We start from the raw sequence: 23,633 nt of genomic DNA on the forward strand, positions 1-23,633 counted from the left end.
CAAGGTTCGTGACATTAAATCATGGATTGCAGCTGGCAGGCCACCTCTATATTTCCATGGGAATAACTAAAGAAAATTGACCAAAGAAAATGTCTGTAACAACTGGGACATAGCTTGAAAAAAAAAAACCACACTAAAAGCCAGATGTCTCAGAAGAATACTTTGGAAGTGTAGAAGGAGGCAGACAGGGATGGGGTTTGTCAATTTTCCTAATAAGTCAGTCAACTCCTCATAGCAAAAAGCCAGTTAATGCAATATGGAATAGTTTAAAAGTCAATTAATATTTTGAAACTAAACAGCCAGCCTTTTTGCAAGGAGATACTATCCCAAGTAAATAAAAATACTTTCAAGTGTCACATTTACAGAAAACATGGATCTGCTATGAATTTTAGTGTATAATCAGGCATAAGGACCTCCCACTCAAACTAAGGGCACCAAATTCAGCTTAAAAATGTGGGAGATGGAGGAAAATATTGCATATGAACAAAAGGGCTTGAATTAATATTATAAAATTTAATGAAGTCTTGGAGACATTGCCTCAGAAAAGAAAGCTGTATTAACTATGCCTCCAGTGAGTAAAAGAACAAAACAACTGTTAGGGAACAAAATATTAATGAAAGAAAAAAGTGTCAGTACAAAATGGTTAGGTTGAGATGAAGGATCTGTGGAAAAAAGATAAGTGAATGCAAATTAAGAAGAAGATTAAATTAAAAACCAAAAGCATATATCCCATAGAATGCGTCAACAGCGTGATGTGCTGAGTGAAACCTGGGGAATAAGATGTGTGCTCCAAAATGCAAATACATCCATTGCATTGTTAAGATGGATATTGAAATGGCTCAGGAGACCAGCAGACTCGGAAGCTCAGCTGGCTGCTTTGTAGGTATGGATATTTCGAATAAAAATGTTGCAGCTTATGCTGGGTTGTAATTCAGACCTCATCAAAAAGTGTGGGCTGTAGGCTGCAAAGGTGAGAAAGAGCATTGTAAAATAAGACAACTCTGCTGCAGTTCTTGGCTTCGGCTTTCCCTTGATAAACACGTCTGGAGGTGCGGCTGAAAGATGGCTGTCAGCAAACATGCTTTAAAAACACCTAACAAAGGAAATATGTAGGAAGCCAACAGTATCAGGTGTAAATATATATTATTTTTGAGGATGTTGGATCAGGAATTTTTGAGCAAGCTTCCTGCAGCTCTCATTTCTGTGTGTGAACCTCCTGTATGTTGTGTCATTGCTCAGCTATGTTCCTGTGAGCAAACAGCAGCTTTGCAGTATCACCCTTTGCTCAGAGGCAGACTGCAGTTAGTTCTCCATGTTAGTTCTCAATTCCTTTGTCTCCATCCAATCTTTGCTTTGCAAAGCAGACTCAGAAAAAAGAAAAAAAAAAATAAAAAAGAACAACCAGAAAAAAACCCACACTAGAATCACCGCCCTACAGGACGGCGTGCTGTCACAATGGCAAGTTTCAGGCTTCTAATAGCAAGCCATTTAAACAGAGTCAGTTATAGGTATTCATTCTCATGTACATCTTTAGGAAAGAGGAAAGATTGCGATGATGAAGTAGGAAAGTGAATTGTATGTGGACAGTCTTAATTGCATGCTGCAAAGTAATGACAAACTGTGAAATCCTAAGACCTCAAATCTAGTTCTGTGTTCTTTTACAAACATGTAGGGGACAGAGTCGTGAGCACTCCGTGTGCCACCCACCGAGAAATGAGAAGCAGGGTGGGGGAGATGTGAGGACTTGAGAAACACAAGGGCAGCGCGCTGAGCAGACCTGCCGTTGTTTGTTATCCTTGGTGAAACCCTGCCTTGGGAGGAAAGAGCTTTTATATAAACTGGTGATTAAAGGAAAGAGGTATCTAATTTGGGATTAAGAGAATCACTGAAGAATTTAATAGTAAAAACAGTTGCTAGAGCAGCTGTTTCAACACAGCTCAGACAATTGGCAGCCAAACTGCTTCCATTTCATAAGTAGGTGACATATTTAATTTCTCTGCACAGAAGTCTTAAACATATCAGGAGAAAAGGTTCAGTTTTAGAGGGTTTTGTCCAAATGCCTTTGCACATATTCACCGAAGGCTTTTTTGTTGCTCTTCAAGTATGATGCTTTAGAAAGTCATACTTTGGATGTGTTGATCCAGCTTTGAGAACAGCCAGAAATTTACTAATAGAAGCTAGTATGAGCCTGGTCCAGAGTCACTGCAATCCATGGATGTGTTCCTAATGACTGCAGTCAGTTTAGACTGAAATACAACCACTGTTGGAGCATATTCTTTGATTTCTTTGCTGTCTGGGTCAGTCTGGTAGTAATTTGACAGACTCTGATTAGGTTATTTGTTGTTTTTCCCCAGAATTCTGCTCACCAATATTAGCAGTTTCTCTCCAGATTTTGGAGATCCTAGTGAAAGAAATATACTTTTTCCTGCTCTATATGTTCTTCCTCAGCCCATCCAATCTTACCACAGATAAAAGCAAAATAAAAGTAGTCCTTTAAAATGAATGTGATTCAGGGTTGTTGAAGAATTGCAAACATTCAGATCACTAGTGGTTATGGACCAGTAACTTTGTTAAGAGCAAGCATAGAGCTAACACTCCTGTTGTACCCTGTTAGAGAAGATTAATTCCTGCTTTCTTAAGAATCTTTACCCTCACCTCCAGGCTTGGAAAAGATTGCATTGTTCTAGCATTTAACAGTTATGTAAATTAGCACTGATTTTGTCATTTAGCACCTGCGCCAAATTTTCTACTAGAACAGTTCTTTCAAATATGGCATAAACAAAGCATAAGGTGCACAGTGATACTGTTCTTTTGTGGATGCTTATTTGGGAAAATCTGCATGAGCTATTGAGCATCTTTACCACAGGTAAAGATATTGTGGATATGCCAAAAACACGGCAGCAAAGCTTTGTAGGCATATGGCTGGTCTTAAATAGCACATAGGCCACTAGTCAGACTTTCATCAAGCTTTATTTTGAAAATATATTAAATACTATTATGCATAAGCTAGAAACTTAACCACATCTTTAGGGCAATGGCAATGTCTTTGCTGTCCTCAAAATCTTTGCCAAACAGTACTTAGGCTGGATATAGAGATATTGACACAACTCATACTTCTGCTGGCTTATGCCTGGTATTGCTGTGGCCTCTGCTGCTTCTGTCCTCTGTTCTGTGTGAGCAGATGGGATCCTGCAGCTGTTTGAATAAATATTAGTTTTAAAGAATTATGCTGCTCTGATTAACCATTCAATGAGGGGGGAAATGGCAGGGGAGAGAGCACCTAAGGAATCTCTCTATTTCAGGCCTCTTGCCCAAAAGCATTCATTTAAATGTTTGAGCAGTGATGAGGTGAGGAGTTATATAAACGGGAAGCCGTTCCTCAAATCACTATCTTCTCTCTGCATAGAGTGTAATTGATAGCTTATGTGCTTGCAACAGCTGAAAAAATAGAACAGAACATGCAAACACGTCCACTGTATAACATACGTGGGAAGCAAGTGGAGGAGAGTGTTAACTTTAATAGAAAGTGAATTATCTGCCATTTTTGTTCCACCCCAGATGTAATTCAGCAAGGAGATTGGATCTGTGCACTAGATAGTCTGAGACAGTGCCTTGGAAATTGGCAGTCAGAGTTCCATCCAGAGGGCAGGAAATGTGTGAACAAAACCCAGCCCAGGTTATCAAGCAAAACCCCAAGCCAATAGGGGTCCTTGGATATTGAGTAGCTGGCACTTTCCTTCATTTAAAGCAGAAAAATAGCTCTTGTTTTACAGGTGAAAGGAGATGCTTTGAGAGCAGTCTGTTGTAGATCATGGCAAAATCTGGCAAAAAAAACCAGTCTCAGGATTTCACAGTGAAAATCCACGTGGCTGGCTTTTTGCTTGGATCTAGGTGCTAGTGCACTGCTGTATCTATACCCATGTGTTACCAGGTTTTGGACCCTCATGTAGTATTTTTGCTATGAGTTTTGCTTCAATCTGAGATCCTACACTTTAAAGAAAAGGCATGTTTGTTTACTGAGAACTGAATTGTCTTCAATACAGAAAGAATGTATTTTTAGAAGCATGGTATGGCCAGCGTTTCTCCCCTTGTTTTGCTTTTTTAAGGAGATAATAGTGATACGCTCTTGAACTGAACTCAACCAGCCAACACAATAGGTAGGACAAAGCATGTAGGAAAAATGATGCTAACAGTCCTTCCTCCAAAGATGCTCAAACAGCAAACACACTTTACAACTGTACATTCAGCGATTAAAGATTTCCAGAATCAGTTAAAAGCTTTGAGGATCCCAGTAGCCGTGCTCAGAAAACCCATGTGACTTCGCTGTGCGTAGACTTCTGGTAGTCTTCTAATTAGCTTTGTAGGGGTCTCTGAAGGCATCTGGGTTTCTCACTGACTCGGGAATTAGGCTGAATTTAGGCTGCCTGAACATACCCATGCTGGGTTTGAGCATTTTTGAGCGTTTCTGTATGGATCTCTTTGCCCCTCTGGAATGGCGAGCAGGAGCAGCGCGGTGGGACGGGCTGTGCTGCGGTACTGACTGCACCACGCTTTGTGGCAGAAAGCACAGAGCAGATTGGTTTAAAACAAAAGGGAATTTAAAAAAAAAGAAAACAGGCAAATTCAATTAGTCATTTGAAATTGAGTTGGGGTTTACAACTTGAATTTTTAGGCCCAGATCCATCAGAGCACTTAAGCACCTGTTTTACCTTGAATACATTTTGCTTTTCAATAGCAGTTATTTGCCTCTCTATCAGAGACCTCCAGGAAACCTGGGCTTAAATGGATGTTGCAAAGGATGAAGGAAGGATAGCAGACAGGCAGTGGTACTTGGAGAAATTTCTCTTTTTCACTCCCTAGCCCTTGTGTGGTTTAAATAATGCCTTCTTAATGCAATGCTTTGTGTTACATACCCTGTAAATAATGTCAAGAAAGGTTATTTAATGATAATTTGACTTTTTCTTTGGAAAGACTTGTTACTAATCTTAACCTGAAATCTCTTTAGTATTATGAGGGGAATAACAGCCTTAATGTAATTTTGGTTTCGATTTCTTTGTATGAAGGGGTGGCAACTCTCCCTTCTCTCTAGTCACCAAACATCTGAAGCAAGCTCTGTTATTGAGAGATTGCTGCAGTGGTACTTGGTCTTAGAGAGATTTCATCAGAAACATTTCATTTTTAATGGACAATGGAAAATGTTCAGCTGTCCATTATTACACTTCTTTGTACACAGTCTAAAACTATAAATGGAAATTATAATTACATCTGTAATTCTGGGTCCCAGCTGAAATAACTTTGATCCCAATGTGAGGGGGAAAAAAATCAATAGAGAACCCTTAACCCTGGTCTTTTCCTCCTTAGATATTTCATTTTCAGTTGTACTAGTTTATACAACAAGTTTTATAAGTTTTTCAAGGGACTTTAGTATACAGAGACAATTTTGCATCCTCAAAATGGTATTGCTACTTTGTGCTTTTCTGATTTAGAAACTGTAATGATGTTCTTGAGTAGTGGGTTATATTGTAGGTGCTTGATATAATGTGATCTTTCTCTCCTTTACTTTTTGGTCATTAAAAAGAGGAGCCTTTGAAATGTTGCAAAGTTCTTTTAAAGAAATCCTATTTTACTGGCACTAGAATTACACTTTTTTTTCTTTTTTTTTTTTTTTTTTTTTTTAAAGAAGAATCCAAGTCAGCATTAAAGATTTAACATTGAGATTTGGAAAAGACATCTTTCGCAATTCACCACTCTCTCTCCTCTGTTGTGCTTTTTTCCTAGGGGTTTCAAATGGTAGGTCTGTCAGGGTTAAATATTATCATGTTTCGGGTGTTTTGGTATCAACATCTGCAAGTACAGAAAAGTCATCAAGTGTTTTGTATTTCTGAAATCATCACCTTTCTGAAAACCCAGTCTTAGACCAATAGTTGCTTTTGTTTGAGTTAACATCTGAGGAGGAAGGGAGAGGTTCTTTTATGCTGTAAGACCTTTGCAAACTACTAATTGTCCACAAATTGCAGCTTCCTCTGAAACATCTGGTTCTGGTAATAGTCTCAGACTATTAGTCCCAGTGATACTGTAGATTAGGGCACATTCTGCTACATTGTCTCAGTTGCCACACTGTTAATAATCATGGATTTAACATCCATAGAGCAGAGGCATGTTGTTCATCTTGGCAGAATGTCTTGTTTCTTTGTAATTGCATGTATGTACCATTTTCTAGATCATGGGCACTAAAAAAATAAAACATAAATTAGCAGCATTCTGGTCAGTCTTTTCTCTGAATACCTGAAAGACACAACTGAAAAAGAATGTTTCCACTTGAAGTGAGGCATTTCAGCAACATACATTTAGTACCCAAGGTATTTATTTGCTGTCTAAGGCTGTCAAGCCTTAACTTCCTGATTTCATTCCAGGATACAGATGTTTCATTCTCTCCCTGCCCTCTCCTCCCCTTTCAGATACCATTCTATACAAAAGCCTAATCTAAAGATCATTGAAATGCTTCCATTGACATCCAGAGGCTTTGGCTGGGGCTGGATGAGTCTGGGGCACAAAGTTCTTTGTTGCATCAAAGTTATTCCCTCTTGTCAGTCTGGTATCTAGGCAAAGCACAGATGTTTTTTCCATCTTTACTTCCCCCTGCAAAGTATCTTGATGGGTTTTTTATGAACTTGCCACTTCAAGTCTATCACACCACACAATCTGAAAATACTTGGAGAAATATTATAGTAGTGACCTTTATTGTTCATTAGTGAATCAGCAGCCTAGCTTACTGTGGCTTTAAGTGAGCTATATAAATTGGTTGTTATTTTCAGTGATGATTCCCTTGATTTGAACATACTAGAGCAAAGATAATTGATGGGTTCATTATATAAAAGATTGTTTCAAGTTAGAGGGTGGTTTTATTTAATTTTTTCCCCCAGCCAAATTGAGACATGCTGTCTGGAATCTTGGCCAGGTTCTTACCAGCTTTGTATCAGGAAGCACTATTGCTTCTCTGTTTCTCACTGATGGCACATAGCAGCCTTCCTGGGTGGAGTAGGGATGCCTCTTTGATTGTGGTTCTGTTCCTTGTAATGTCAGCTGAAGCTGCTGACAGTATCATGTCCTGCATGTAACTGTGTTGCACATCTTTGATACATAATGTATGTGTGCTTTCAAAAGAAATTAAAGCGTACCCCAGCTAGTGCTGTCCAAAGCCTGTCTCTGTCTCAATACTGGCTTGCCCCTATATTCCAAGTGCTGTGCTGTCACCTCTGTCAGGTGTCACTAATTCCCAGCTATTGGCATTGCTTTGCCAAGGATGCAGTGTTTTGGTGTGTCTTTAAAGCATATTTTTCTTTCTTCAGCTGTGTGCTCCTCCTTCAGCTTCTGGATCCTGATGTCTTCTGTTCTAGATACATGAGTAAGCTGATAGAACTGTTACAACAGCCTGTACTTGCTCTCTCTAAAAGGTTGTTTTGCTCTAAGGTCTTTACTGTTGCAAATTTTATCTTGTTGTCTGTCATGCAGCACAGTGTGCAGATGGCACAGAAGTTTGTTTAGAAGCTAGAAATCTCATTTATTGCAAGAGTTAGGGGGATGCATGTAGATCAGGGACATTGGTGATTGCACCAGTTCCCAAAGAACAAAGGATGCTGCATGCCCAGAGACCATGCTAGTAAATCCTGCTGTGGGTGCATGGTGCTGCCCCAAGCCAGGAATGCATGGAAGAGAACCACACAGATCTGATGGTATCTCATGTCATCTGGGTGGGACACCTTGCTGGAACTGCCAGGGCTGGTGCTGCTGATGAAGATAGCAAAGAAGAGAATAGTAACCAGAACAGGAGGGGCTAGTTGTAAAAAACATGATGGGCTCTAGGAATCCAAGCTGAAGGAGACAAGAGTGGACAGTGGGGGCTGTGGCTTGTCCACTATCTTGTTCCATCTTGTGTTGTTGTCCTGTCCACCCATCTTCATCTTGTGGTCTAACATGATGACCTCTGACTTCCAGATTTGCTTAAGGAAACAATGTCCAGCAAATTAAATAGGGAAGAAGTGAGCTCAGATGCATATGAAAGTCAGCAGTTATGTTGTTTTCATCTGTGAATGGAACATATTTATGTACATCTATAGGCATTAAAGCTAGTACCATATATAATGAGTAAAAACTCCACCTGTGCCCATAAAGCAGTTGGGAGCTGTATTGTGTGTTTTCTCCATGGTCACTGGTTCAAGTCTCAAAGCAACCTCACAGTGATGTATTTGGTAGTGGTGCCACGTGTGCGTGTCTCATTCAAGCACAGCTGTTCTACAGGACATCTTGAAGGGGGTGTTTGCAGATTCTCATCGGTGTCTCACTTCTCCAGAATCTGCTTCTGCTCCCAGGATCTGGTGTGCCAAACCCTCCTCAGATGAGCAAGTCAACAGCCTGTCCCTGGCTGCTGCCTAAGAGAATGGCAAGGCTTTGTAAATAAAGGAAACAATTGAAAGATAAGTTCACACTTCAGCATGCTGCTTAACAACCTGATAACAGTTAATTACATCCAGTATTTTTAAATGCCACGACAGGGAGATAACTCGTGCAGAGGTGAAGCACGGGCCTTTGGGCCTCACGACCAAAGGTTAACCTCTTACTACCCATGCACCTAAAGAGACTGGTGGCTGCAGCTCCAAATGTCAGCAGTTCTGAACTTTTACTGGCCAGCAGTGACCCAGGGTCACGCACGTAGTGTCCTCAGCCGCAGGTAGGGGCAGGGGGAAGCTGTGCTCAGTCCCAAAACTTGTGGGTCTGGCTTGGAGAGCAGCCTGTGAGCCAGCGGGCAGCAAATGCAGGGTGTTAAACCCAGGGTTGTCTCCGGCAGAGGCAGCAGGTAGAGCGTGTCCAGCCGGGAGCCGCTGCGCTGATGTTCGTGTAACTGAAGGAGCTCTGCAGGAAGGAGCCAGCATAAACACAGCTGGAATGGGCGCTGGCGGCCGGCTGCGAGTCACAGCAGCTGCGCTCTGTGCTACCGCTCCCTGGGCACCGGGTGGGACGCTTCCGTCTCTCCCAGCCCGGTGGGATTGAGGGTTTGACCCTTGTTATTTAAAGCACAACTTCAGGACATCTGCTGGCAGAGCACCCGCAAAGTTTGTGGCTTAACGCAAGTCTAATTAACTGATTTGCCTATCCAAATCTGGAGATTTACACACTTCTATAGAGGCAGCTGTAAAGTTATAACTTCAGCTGTTTATCATGCCCTGAGCCTTTAAATCTCAATTATGGAAGGTGGTGTTTAATGGCTGGCTCGAAAATGGGTGGTTACTAGAGTGTTAATGGAGTGCGGCAAGCCAGGAAATGTATAATCTAATGCCTGTATAGAAATGAAAGGTTCTAACAAAAGAAAATATTGGGGGGGAGGATGTACTTACAGGCTGTTTGTGTTGTTTAGGAGAAAATCAGTATGTGAGCAGTAGGGAAACAATGGGGACTGAAATACTGCCTGAAGAAAGAAATAAGAGCTGCTTGTTTTCAAGGTCCCTCTTGCCCCCCCAAAACAGCCATCCTTCTTCTCTGGGTCTTGAGCTTTGCCTTTGTTGTAAAGGGGAAAAAAAAGAATGATATGTCACAGTAAGTTTAACAGAATGTCTAGACCAGAAAGAAACAAAATGAGGGAAAAAATAACCAGCTACATATTCCTTTTCTACTGAAGCATGGTTTTACTACCCAGTTTGTGCCATTGGAGGCAGAATTGACAGCCATGCTTCATCATGGCAGTGGGAGAAAGTGCTGCAAGGAATGCTTTAATTTAAATGAGAAATGCTCTAAGAGGAAAAAAAAAAGCTTAAAAGCTTGGTAATAACATTAATAACCACTTCTTACAGGTTTTTACTAGCCCACTAAAGATCAGACAGCATGTTAAGGTCCCAGTGGCTGAATAGTAAAGACCTGGGCCCAGGTTATTATTACTTAGGAAGATTCTTTTAATGATTTCTGTTATTAGTTGAAAATCATTTGAATAGTACAGCTGAATGGTCACCATGCTTTAAATTCATTTTGAATGAAAAATGAGAACAGGATAGAATTTGGGTTTATGTATTTCTGAAAGCACTTCACAAAACCAGTGTGGATAGCAGTAGTGCTGTGAATGGGCAGGCAAAGGGCGGAGGTTTCCCTGCTGGGGAGGAGCTCTTCTGCAGTGTGATCAATTCCTTCTGAAAAGCAATTTTTACTATGGCAACAGAATTGCTTTTAAATCAAATTAAAAGCTCCTAAACCACCACAGGCTCCTTAACTTCTGCTCTGATAGCCTTCAAAAAAGCGGAGACCTCCAGCAGGGGTTAGGATGAGGCAAAGGGATCCAGATAGTATTTCTGGCTTTTGCGCTGCTGCTGCTGCACTGAAGCCTGTGTTGGGGTCTTGCCTCTGCACCTTGCCCCCTTCTCACAGATTGCCTGCTTTTGAGAGAAGCAGCTGGCTGTTCTCAGGGCAGGGGCAGCAGGGTCCCCCTGTCTCTTGGGAGTTGCTACACAGTAAGACAGTGCAAGTATTCTCATAGCACAGTTTTCACTTCAGCATCTCGCTCCAGTAGTGGCAGTTCTGCTCATGTTCAATGCTTTTTTGTATTAATTTGAATTTGCATTTAAATGCAAAATTCAACTGAGAAGCCTAACCAGTTGCTTCTCTTGCTGGCTTAAGAGGCATAGGTCCTTTGAAAAGAAGTTTTCTCCCCTCAGACATCACTTGGTCAGCATCTTCACAGAAATGTGACTCAGAAGACCAAAGGCCAAGAACTCTTTTAGTCTATAGGAAGAGCTTTTGGTCCCCACTGATCTGCAAAACAAAAGACCAAAGGGACCTTAAAATCTCAGCCAGGTCTCTCCCCAACAGAGCATGGGGGTTCCTGAGCAACAAGCATGACTGCTTAGCATTGAGAGTAGGTTACCAGTGCCCAGAGGTTAATGACTCACACGGCATTATGTTGTGGTGAATAATGAGTAACATCTGCAATGACACATGTTGTAATGACTCGCTACTTAAAGTACCAATCTACTTAAGCTCCCTTTAAGCTTGAAGAGATCACAGAATAGCGATGTCTTGTTCAATAGGTGCTAGTTTATTTTATGCCTTCTGGTAGAAGAGATGTGCCATGCCTGAGAGCATATGAACAAAGCAAGTGAGGAACTGAGTAGGAAGGATTATTGCACTAGTTGTTTTGAATGCTTTTTGGGCATTTACAGAGCACCAGCTAGCATATTTTGGGTTTTGTTTTTGTTGTTTCGAGAGTTTTAATCCTGGTTGTCACAGTTCCTATATTTGTAGGTTGGATTTAGGGAAGGAAAGAAAGGGGAACTTTGCCTGCAGGATGAGATTATCAGAAACTGGTCTGAGATTTGCTGTGGAAAATAAACTAATGCTGGAGCAAAGCAGCAACACTGCCTTATGGTTTGGTTGCTGATGGGAGGGAGTTTTAATTAAATGGCACTCTAAATTCTGATGTTAACCAATCCGTGACATAGTTTGCTCCATTAGGGATTAAGAACAATCTATTTTCTTGCAGACAAAATAAGTTGTTCATGCTGTCATAAGAAGTCTTACCTAATCTTATAGTAAAGTTTTAAACCTGTCAGACATGGCTATTTTACAGTTGTTTCTGCAGTCTGCTCCCCTGCATGGAAAGCTAGTACGTGACTACGCTGTGCACATGGTCTTAGAAGTAAAAGCAAGTGTGACACCTAAATGTCTCCAATTGCTAAGAATGGCCCAGGGAGCAGCTGGGGCCAAACACCTCAAAATGTAACCCTCTGCAAAGAATAAAGGACTCAGTTCTCCAGCTGCTTTAAGGCTGGACTTCAGCTAGAGAAATATAAACACGTCTCTGCACTTACCTGCTGGGATTATGGTGCTTTAACTGCTTGTTTCTAAATATTTTAAGCTGTAATACTGGAGAGAGAGATAAACTGTGCATGTAAACTCATATATTCAGGCCAGTTAGCACCACTTTAGACTTTGCAAAACTGCATGCAAGGGAAGAGAATCAGGCCTGCCTGCATTGCATCTGAAATGTATTGCTCGAATTTCAAACAAACTTATACGGACTCGTCCTCCAAACAAAATAGGAATTCTTTAAAAAGGGAAGAGAGATTCTTCTACTCTTACACCCACCACTCACACACACACACACACACACACAGACCCCCTCCCCCACCTTGAAATGCAGGTCATGAAATGATCATTATTTTTATGGGTCTGCAAAGCCTGTAGAAGTAAAAGCTGTGTAATATACATTGCAGAATGTTCTGCTAATCCAGTCCAACCACAGTCGTGCCTGGCCCAGGGAAGAGGGTCTGGTAACTGAAAACCTGACACTGAAGGAATTCCAAACACAGTCCTCAAACTAAAAACAGCTCTCTCTGCATGGCATGTGCTACATGAGAGCCAGGGATTGTATTTGTTTACGTTATCTGATTTTTCAGCCTTGTATTGTTGATAAAAGAACGGGAGAAGGAAGCACCTCCACCAGCTCAGCCCATAAATAAAGTGTGTATGGTGTGTTTGAGGTTAGTATGACATCGCTAGACATCTGCCTTCTTCTGAGGGGTACAAGCCTCTCTCACAGACAGCAGCCACTGAGCACTTGCTTGTGCTGCAGATTCTTCCCTGCACTAAGATACCAAATTTGATTCCCAGTGAATTTTAAATGCAAACCCTTTCTTTGGCAATGGGAAGTATTGATCTGAAAGGGCAAAGAATATTTATTATAGGATTATCTCACCTATTAAGATACACAGACCCACCTTAATGCATCTCAGTGATTTCTTTGAAATTTGCAGTGATTTGAAATTTCATTAATTTATTTATTCTATGTTATATGCATGTTGAATATTAAGCAACAGGAGTTCTTAGAGCTACTGACTACAAACAGCCCTGCAGAATCTTTAATACTTTATCTGGAGAGATAGGCACTACATGGTCTTTTCAGTTAATTGTTTTAAGTGTTTGTTGAGGAGAGCTTTATGAAGACACAGTGTAATGTATTTGATACTTCAAGATTGTTTGTTTGCATAATTTAATTCTTACATCAGCTTCTCTTTTCTTCTTTAAAAGTAGATCCTCCTGGCTGAGAACAAACATCACACAATCACACTGCATACAATGGAGTTCTTCAGTGAGAATTTGGACACAGATAGGATCTTGTTGCTTTCTCCTGTTCTTTAATGACAGCCTGGTCTGTCTGATGGCATCACCCAGAGTCTCTATATGTCTTGCTTAGACATGAAAGAGACTGCAGCCAAATGTGGGCTTACCATTTGCTACTTAGTCTGTGGCTGTCTTTGAAGTTTATTTCAAGAAATACTCTCTAACAAAGTAAGAAGGCAGGTTTTCATGTGAGATTATATCCCTTGCAAAATATTCCCTCAGCAGCTAGGAGGAGATAGTGATGTAAGAAGAGAGCATTCCCTTCCTTGCTTTTTACCAGGTACTAAGAGGGTGACCCCTGTGACTCTCCCTATAGAACAGAGGGAAGAAAAACCCTTTGTCACAATGAAATCCAAACCCCCAACGTGATGGGGCACAGCACGAGCAGTTAGACCTTCATTTTGCTTTCCTTTCCTTTCAGATAGCCCAAACACATATCTCCAAGGATGTAAAAGGTGACCTGCAAATGGAGGTTATCAATGAAATGCAGTAAACCTGAAATGTAATTATTTTTTTTCCTGATTGTTTTTTTGAAGCATTAGGTATTTATGCCAGTCTACTCTGTAAGACTTCCACAGCTGAAGAATGCTAAAACAAGGATTTTAAAATAAATAAATAAAAGGGAACTGCAGAAAGCAAAAAGTGTTTAGTTAGGGCTTTTGAAATCTTCAGACACCTATGACTAAAGAAGTCTTTCCTAAGTATTCCAAATCCTGTGGTTCAGTTTTAAATAAACCCAGAAGCTCTTAAAAATTCTGCAGCAAAGCCAGAAAATACTTTTAATTTTTGTGCTTGGAAGATAAATAAAGCAGAGATAGAAAAACAAACATGCTGTAGGCTTTACTTGTCATGGAGAAAATAACAACTTGTTAATTGAATATCAGTCACAAGTTACCTGCTTTATTTGGGCTAGGCTACTTTGTGCTCTTAATGCTCAAAATGGATCACAGTTGTTAACTGGTGAGTCATTTTAAAAGATAAACTGGTAGAGCTGCAAACCAGCATATGAAGTGAAACATGTTCACAACCGCCTGTGTGTAATCTCTAAGTTCTCTGCAGGGGAAGGAAGATGAGACTTTGCTTCCTTAAAATAAAGCAGACATTTTAAGGGGCACATTGCTCATGACATTTTTGAGGAGTGTTTTCACACTGCCCCACCAGTTTCACTCCTTTGTGGAACCTGGTGCTTCTCTCTTCCTTCGTGCAATTGCTTCCTGCAGCAGCAGCCTCTGTTTTTAGCTAGACCCACATCCATAAGGCACTTTCCAGTGGGACCCAGCAGAGCTGAACTACCAGCAAAACCAGTTTTTGAGCTCTGAGATCAGTTCCTTCCCAGGATGTTATGTCAGCTTCCCTGCCTTCTGCCTGCCATTAATTGCAGTGTATCCCCAGGTCAAACAACTGGCCAAAAATCTGGAAAACAGCTGACGGTCAGAGCAGCTCCTACTCAGCATGTCCTCTCAGAGGGCACGCTCCTGGCTTGGTCCTTTTGAGTGGCTGGACCTGCTTGACCCAATTTGTGCATTTTTGATCACTCCCCTGGGTCACTGATTTTCCACTTGAGGTTATTGGTTTGACCCCCACACCATGGGTCACTTGGGAGGTGTGATATGGCCCTGTGAACTCTGAACTCATCAGAAGCCAACAAAAACAGTGAGAGACGAGAAGAATTTCATTAGGACCTCCTCAGAGGTGGCAGTGTCTGCGGAGGGAAAAGGTAGGAGTTGTTTTCCTTCTTGCAGAAATAAGCACAGCATCTTCAAGGGACTGCCAAGTATAAAGTGTTTGGTTTGTTTTGTTTTGGCAATTTCTTCATGGATAAGCAGCATATTCTTTTACAGCATGGGCTATCGAGTGAGAAGGGTGTTGGTTCAGAGGAGCTGTCCTCTTCCTGCTGGGAACTGCTCTCAGTGTCCCAGACTTACTGCTAATGGTGACGGCATTTCTGCAGCCGGAGCTTGGTATTTGCAGTTGTTTCTTCTACCTTAGAAAGATGAACTTTCTGATGGTTAATTTGTCACACTTGAGGAGGGAAGGGCAGCTTTTTTTCAGACTGGTCAGTTAGAGGTTCATGGAGATTGTGTAGGCTGTTTGGTTGCGCTGTGAGCAGCTCCCTGAGAATGAACTTCACCAGACATGGGTGGTAGGTGGGGAAGAATGAATCTCCAGGAAATAATTTGGCTTCAACATGCTTTGCTTGTCAATAAAAGGGAAAAGAACTATTGTCATTGTTGCTTGTGTATCTGCCACTGGGATTGCTAGGGGAAGTGAGCTGGAGAGTGTGGAGCAGCCACAAGGATATCTTTTGTGAAATTTCCCTCTGACATGCTGCCCAGAGTCAGCCTTTTGGACAGTTACCAGTGTTTCCCAAGGTTTTACTTAGGCAAAAGTTCTGCTAACCGTTGGCTAGATCACTGCTTGTATTATCCCCAAGGCTGCTAAAATAACTCACATAACTTCTGTCTTCCTGAGGCTTTCCTAAAAGGTTTGTGTGAAGTGGATTCCTGTCAGGTCTCTGTGTACAACCTGTCCTCCCAGCTGCTAAGTCATGACTCTGGGCAAGACACTCAAGAATTACACCACTTATGGGTGTTTCACCCCCAGAGAAAGGGAACTGGTGCTGACAGTAAACAACTTGGAGTTTTATCTTTTAAAGAACCATTTTGCTCTTCCCACATGTTCTTCTGCAGCTTGTCTACACAACCACAGATGGTGTTAGCTGCAAGTGAAGCGATGGTGGATTTAGTTTGCTAGGAGAGGTAACAGCAGTGGAGATCTGATGACATTAGCTCAGGAAGCTTGGGACCATTTCTCAGGTCTGGCACGCTTGGATTGCCCAGGCCATCTTCACTGCACAGTCCTGGGCCAGAGCAGCCTGAGTGCACAGTTATAGCTTCTGTGGCAGCAGTATAACACTGATTCCTAAAATTGGACTGGCTGAGCTTTCCTGGAAACAGCTCTTTTGGCTGGATGGCCAAACACACCCCTCTTTTTTCCTGCACCTTGCAGACTCCTGGTGTCATTTGAAGAATGAGTTGTGTACTGAAAGCTCAGTATGTCATGCTGATGGCTCAGTCCTATTCTCAGCCATCATTTTGGTGCCATTTCATCTTGAATTTGTTTTTTTAGAGTAATTCAATTTGCAGTTAGATCTTTGTCCAAAAGCTTCCACTGGCTTTTCAGTGAATTCTGGATCAGGTTCCAAGCTTAGTCCTTTTTTAATCTGATCCACAAGAATTTCATTGATTATAACTGCCGACAAGAACACCTTATAAAGCCAATGTACAGGATTTTGAGCATGATCCTTATATTAAAAGGTGATGGGTGTAGGTTTGACATTTGTTCCTGTCGGTGTGCCGCTTGACACAAAGCAGTTCCTACCATTGCAGAGCCTTTTATGATTGGAAGTACGTTTCTGTGCACAGAGGCATTAAAGCTGAGTGTGATAGGACTGAGTAGTGAGCAAGCCTGCATGCAGAAATATGTGGAGCAGCTCTTTGGCCTGCTCGGGAAATGAGGCTTTGTTGCAAGGCGTAGGTGTGTGAGCAGCGACAGTAATTGTCTCAGTACGTACGATTAAGATGGTTTGGTATCTCAGAGGGTGGCTTCAGGCCCTTCAACACTTTGTCTGGACTGTCTCACCAGGAGGTGGGGGGGAAGCTGGGAGTGCCTGTCTTTTATAAAGTTCTGTTTTTAAAGCAGAAAGTCTCTGGGGAGCATAGGGTCCTAAAAGTCCAAGGCCTGGAATGCTTCCTTTTGCTCTTTCCATTTTAAACAGGAAACATTTGCACTAAGTTATTCCAGGAGGAGAATTGTAGGTTCATTTCAAGGCAGATAATGTTTGTTCATTGCCTGTGTCCGTGATTTACCCCATGGGCTTAAACAAGTGCTGCAGAAAACCACATGTTTTGTTTTACTACATGTTAAACAAGTTCCAGCAGAGTCTGGGAGCCCAGGTTAAGAAAGAAGGAGCATGCTTGTAAAATCACTGTATGAACGAGAGAGTCACTGACAAATTTTGAACACCTGATCTGCTGTACCAGAATGATGACTTTTTTCATAATCTATGCAAAGAATATTTAAACAGTTGATGAGTTCAGTCCCAAAGACACAGATCAGGTGTAATTGATTTGTACTTCAAGCCCCTGTTTTGGGTCAAAACTCTGTCTTTTTACTTAAGCTCTCATTTAGAGAGAAGCTTCCTGTGCAGTCAATGAGAGGTTTTCTCCAAAGTGCAAAGACATTTGCAGTCAGACTGGCAAAAACTCCTAATGAAATTGAACTTTTGGGGATGCTCTGGTGACATGTCTGTGAGAACAATTATTTTTGCCATTTCAAAAGTATTACAAGTTAAGTTGAACTAGGAAAATATATCAATGCTTCATTCGTGCAAATCACAAAATTAAGATGCAGAAGGCTACAGAGAGGGCTCCATGGCACATCCTCAGGGATGACACATTCACATGTTGCTTTTCACTTTAACTAGGGCTTGTGAGATCCATACTGATGCAGACAAGCTACAGGGCTGTTGTAATATCACAGATTTTAGATCACAGATTTTTTGAAACCTCATTGGCAACTTGCCCATTAAACACAGGTATTGTAGCCTGACATCCCTCGTGTTACTTCCCCAGTTTTTCCAGCTATGGTGTTTGGAAAGTTTTACAGGCTGACATATTAGGAGAGAATAGTGGGAAATGGCCTGGAAAGCGTGAATATTTGTGCATGTAAAGCTTTTGGGATTTGCAGACTTGCAGACCCAACTCATCTGTTTATCCTCAGACTAGATAAGATTCAGTCAAACATGCATTGTTTGACAGAGCTTTGTTTCCATTATGGCAAATGGATCACAGGAGACTTTGGGAGCTGAAGGGCTCCAGTGCTCCCCCATTGTAAAAGGGCTCTGATGTGCGCTGGACCCTTCTTCCAGGGTCCTGGATGTTACAGACTTTTGTAGCATGCAGGTGGGAAGCTTGTTATCCTTCAGAAGTTCTTTTCATTCATCAGGAGTTGTCATGCTTGAGGTGGCATTTCCTCTCCCAAAATAAACATAGATTGTATGTACAATAATGTATCACTGGGCTAGTAGACTGCCTTTTTATGTGCTTTATTATGTTTTTTCCTTCTCAGGCGTGGACCTGCAGAGCCATTAGAATATTTAACAGGACCACGAGTAACGTACAAAGAGAGAGATCTTCCCTACTACCACGGAGGGCAGCCTGTTATCCACCCATCCAAGGGGAACTACATCCGTGTGCCAGACACAAGAGTGGCAGAACTGAGGTACCCTCAGTATTACCCAGCCCAGCCCATCACAAACCAGCATAAAGGACCCCTCCGGCAGGACGTGCCGCCTTCCCCTCCGCAGTCCCACCGAGCACCAGCTTACAATGAAATTATCCGACACCGTGGGACCAGTCCAGACCAGTACCAGTACAGGCAACAGGATCCCAGGCAGAAGAACCCCATGACTGCAGCTGTATAGCTGTGCACTGGACTTCCGGCACAGCCCGGGAGGAGCCCCATTGGACATCATCCTTGTAGAGTTGTTCCCAAGCGTAGCTGCCTGTAAGAATGGCACCTGAGACCTGGAGTCGTTCTTACTGAGCTGGGCTCAGCGTAGGTGCTTTCTAACAGGCGAGCTAAAGCCACGTCAGGTACGATGTGTTTTGAATATGTGAGGTACCAGACAGTTGAGTGTTCTTTAATTCCTTTAAAAAAATAGAAAGTGCTGCTGAAAATGAAACACAACACTTAATACACCTCAGGGCTATTTACTGAATCCAGTTACACCTTTGCAGTACATAGCTGTCTGTGCAGGGGCAGCGGAGTCACCAGAGTTTACTTCAGAGCGCTTGTAGAGCCTTTTAAGTGAGAACACAGCAAGCAGTACGGACTTCTTGCAGAGCTGGGCATCTTGTGTATCTAGTGTGTGATCATGACAAGGGACTGCCACAGAGATAGCGGCCACATTCCAGGCACGTCCTGACCAACAGCTCTGCTTTAAGGATGCTGCAGTTCCAGATCTGTGATCTGGCCTCTGTCTTCTTCTGCCTTTTTGGTGGTGGCAGCATTTATCTTGTAGCCTTCATTTTTTGCAGTTTGTGTATCAAGAGGCTTCTCTTATTGCACCTGCTGCAGTTGGAGTAGGGCAAAAAGCCTTATCCCCTATGCTTGGGCAGGCCCACAGAGGACAGGCAGCCACCTGAGAACCTGTGTCTGTAGCGGGGGGAGTGTGTGCTTGTGTTAGTTATACAGTGTGCAGTCTTTAAATGTAAACCCTGGAGACCAGATCCTCAGCTGCTGTCAGGAAGTGTCACTTGAGGGGTTTCACTGGTGCTGGCCTATAAGGAAGTGGCCAGGGAGGTGACTACGGGCATGGACTCCATGGTTCATATTAAGTTACTGTGTCAGGTGCTGCCTTGGCTCCATGGGGCCAACTCGTTCCTGGCCCTCTCCAGGCAGTGTTGGAGCCAAGTGCCTGCCAGCAGCGTGCCTGCCCTGGCGAGCCCCGCACTGCCAGAAGGCGCCTGTCCATGGGGCCACCCTCAGTCCACGAGGGAAGCCCAGCCTTGGGCAGCACCGGGCCCCACCGCGCCAAGTGCCAAACTACTCGAGTTCTTGCAGCCAGAGGCTGTCAGGTCATGGGGAAAGGGGCTTTTCACAGCAAGGGGTGAGGGAAAAGACAAGGAAAGTAACAGGAAGGGCTTCAAGATCCTGGGGCCCAGGAGGAAGGTGTGAGAATAGCTGTTTGTAGCAAGTTATTTGCAGCAGTGCATGGGAAGAGAGAAGGTGTGGGTGGGGAGGGGGCGTCAGCAGCGCAGCAGAGCCGTGGTGGGGGGACAGGGCAGTGGGGTACATGCCCAGTTCTTTGCCCCAAACAGCCTGAGTTTGCTCTGAAGGCAGAAATGTGTGTCCCCAGCCAGAGGGACCTGTGCGACCTCACCTGAGAGGGCTCTGAGTGCTTAAAGATCTGTCTCAAGGATTTTGTCATGAGGAAACCATGCAGTATTGTGACCTAGAAATATGTTATCCAAGTGTCCTTAATTCCTCAACTTCTGCCTTTTGGGAGTGTCACTAAACCATTAGGCGTCCCCTCATCAGGAAAGGACTGTGACCTGGCCAAGGATTAAGCATAAGGATTTCTTTGATATCATTTTGACACCTTTGGTAGGCAACATATTAAATCACGTAGATCACTTCTCAGGTGTTAAACACCACCAGGAGATTTGTCCTGCTAGGAGTGTGTCCTGCCTGCAGGTAATGGCCCTGATGAGAAGCAGCATTTAATCCCAGCCTACTTTCTTCTCTGCCAATGGTGCTGGCTAGAGCCTGGTGTAACCCTCAGGCACAGGGAGCCCTTGTGGCTGGAGCACTTGTGGCTGCCTGAGTGGCTGGCAGGCTCTAGTGCTTGCTTTCCCACCAGCCTCCACCCACCATCAGGCTGGGAAGCAGGGGAGAGGAGACAGCTTTCCATGGCAGAGGAGCACTTCCATGATTCAGACAGAGGGCTGGACTCCCTGGGGCAGGGGCAGACACAGCTCTAAATCCAGTCAGGAGGAAGCATTGGTGGGAGGGAGAGAGGAAGAGGAATGCAACTGATTATGAAGCAAGTGTGTTTGGTTCTTGTTCCATTTCTTTCTGCCCTCTTCCCTAGTAATGTAGGAGGGAAAAACCTCTGGAGGGAGTGTCGGGTGTAAAGCTGGATGTCTCTCAGCACCCTCCATAAATAAGGCACATTCCCCAAGGAAACTGTGCCTGTCATGTACGTGCTCTGCGCAGCCTTGTACTTCTCTCAGAAAGCTTTAGATGCTGTAGGATACTGAGCCAGGACTTGGCAGCCACAGGATAGCTGCTAGTGTTATAAAGGCCTGTTGAAAGTGAAGCAAAAACAAATTAAAATACTTTCCTTTCCCTCCTTGAAATATAACCCCTGGTACATTTGATCCAGCTGTAAAGAAACTAATGTTTGTGACAGTGGCTTTATCAAGCCAGGCCACAATTAAGAACAGCTCTGAATATAAGCTACTGCCTTTGTAAATCACTCTCAACTAACCCTTCAAATGGCATCACAGCACAGTGAACAGAACTTATTTACAGTATTTCATGAGCCAGGGCCAAATAAAATCTGGATGGAAACAGCTTCTAGGTTATTTATAGCCTTTGAGGGACCTGCCCAATGTCTCCTCGTAACCTGAATCTTTCTGTAAGAGCTCCCCTTGACTGCATCCGCTCCACTCAATTGAGGCAGACAGATCAAACAAACACCTTCTGAGCTGTTAATCTTACCTTACCCAACAGGTTATTAAATGATGCTTCTGCTCAGTAAGCAGAAATCAGTAGAGAGCTTCTTCCAATAATAATAAAAAAAAAAAATTAAAAAAAGTGCTGTAAGTATAATATATGGATGCATCCTACAGGTAAGAAGCTAAGGAGGAAGAGCAGTGTGACCTAGCTGGGGGAGCAAGACTAAAAATTATTACAGAACATCTCATCAATCTCTGGTGCCATTGTTCTAGGAGATAATTGCCATTTCCTGATTTAATATCTGGTAGAGGTACAGTATTTTCAAAAGTATAATGTGTAACTACAGTATATATAGTCAGCTTTTCTGCAGTATAAAATGTATGATTTTAGCACCATATTGTGGAAAAATATGTACCGTGCAGAATTCACGAGGTGCTACAACTGACGGTTGAAAATACACACTTGCAAAATCCAAAAGAGCCGTTAAGTAACAAGTTGTTCTTTTCCCATATGTCCATATGTTTGGGAAAATTATGAGTCTGAAATGCTCTTGACACGTAATTGCCTCGCACTCCCTCATCCAAAATGTGCCAGTCCAGCCGTAGAGTTACTGACATAGTGGGTGTGAAGGGAGAGTTGGGTTTGCCACAGGAGCAGCCCTAAGTGTGTGTGTGAACAGGCATCAAGACCAAGGGAGAGAGGCCCGCGCTCACGTGAAGCTGAAGCTTTGATTTCCTGAGCTGGTGGCGTGCAGCCTGTATTTCTGGCTCTGGCACAGGGCCAGCCAGGCCCAGCAGTTGGAAGATTAAGAGCTAGAAAAAGAGCCTGTGGATTTTCTGAGTGACCACCCACTAGTGAGCCATGATCTTGGCCTGTGAGCCGACATTACCACTGTGATATATTATGATGCAGAAGTCTCTAGGCACCCCTTGAATGCGTAAAGAAATATCAACTGCCCTTTGTGGGGGAAACTAAGCATAGAAAAGAAGGAAAAAAAAAAAAAAAGCAAGCTCTCGCCTTGAAAAAGTGCACACAGTCCTGAATTCCAATTCACTCCAGCTTCCTGATCTAGAAATAGCTTCACATGCTGCCTAATTTTTTTACAGATGAATTGTGCTACCTCTTCCTCCCAGCCATCACAGATTTGTTTATCAGAGAGTTAGTGCTGTGAGTGAATCCTAGCGACTGCTCTGCCAGGGCCGCATCCTGACGCTCTGCTCTGAGCAGGGGCTGCTTTGCACTTTCAAAAGGCCCCACACCTGTGCTCCCCATCACAGTTGTCCTGCAGGATCCTTAAGCCTTACATGCAAAATCAGAAGTGCTATTCAGTATCTCTGCATAGGAAAGAAGACTTTGTAAGACACTATTCTGTTACTGTGAGGGAGAGAGAGGTACTTGTGATCTTGACAATACCTGTGTGTTTAAGTGAAACTGATTCAAAAATCATGTGTGATTGTTTTGGGGGACAAATTCAACACGTAATTTGACAGGTTTTTTTCTAGTACCACATCTAAGATTTTGATCTTTTGTTACATATGGCTATATAAATTTTACCTGGTTTATTTTGCATTAAAATAAAGGCTTTAAGACTATATATGATGGTGTACTTGTTGTGGAGTCTTTCCCTTCTTTGTGTCTACAAAGTCATCCTCATCCGTGGATGTGATTTGATACATGACCAAGCTGCATCAGAACTGGTAAGATGACTTTTTTAACAAAAACAAAAACACAGCAGCCATGTGTTGCTTTGTAGAAAGAAAAAATAACCATCGCAGGGCTTAACTTGATTCCATCAAATCTGCATTGTCTTCAGTTGTATCACCTGAATCCTCATTCCATACCCCAGGATTGAAAGAAGAAGCAAGAAAGAAGTCCCTTGCCAGCTCAGAATTTCAGCTTAGGCAGCTGGGTGTTCACTGCTGAAGTTCTCCAGGCAGTTTCATCTCAACATGAAGCTCTTCTCTTGCTGTTGGTACCAGCCGAGGCATTTCTGCAGCCTGTAGCAACTGCCTCGTCCAACTGAGAGGACTGGAGACCCTTGCCAGAGATTTAGGATGCACTGAAAGTCCTGCACAGGCTCTTCACATGAGGTACATTGGTCATTTAACTGAAGCTGATAACTCTTATTTTCACACATTATGCACAAGCATAGATCTTTGTAGGATGAGGCTGGGGCTGCAGTGAGATTCAGTCAAGAGTGTTATGTTAGGTGGAGTAATTTTCAA

At 42.8% G+C, this 23,633-nt stretch overlaps 1 protein-coding gene across 5 annotated transcripts in view; it reads left to right on the plus strand.

Annotated features, from left to right (window-relative positions):
* The window catches only part of PARD3B (par-3 family cell polarity regulator beta), a 393,890-nt gene extending 370,888 nt beyond the window's left edge, over positions 1-23,002 (plus strand). For all 5 annotated transcript variants that reach the window (XM_058839501.1, XM_058839502.1, XM_058839498.1 and 2 more), the window contains one exon: positions 18,292-23,002. In XM_058839501.1, the coding sequence (XP_058695484.1) occupies positions 18,292-18,646 (355 nt within the window). In that variant the 3' untranslated portion in view covers positions 18,647-23,002. The remainder of the gene's footprint in view (positions 1-18,291) is intronic.
* Positions 23,003-23,633: the final 631 nt, after the last annotated feature.

This window comes from Poecile atricapillus, chromosome 5 (assembly GCF_030490865.1).
Source record: "Poecile atricapillus isolate bPoeAtr1 chromosome 5, bPoeAtr1.hap1, whole genome shotgun sequence".
Lineage (NCBI taxonomy): Eukaryota > Metazoa > Chordata > Aves > Passeriformes > Paridae > Poecile > Poecile atricapillus.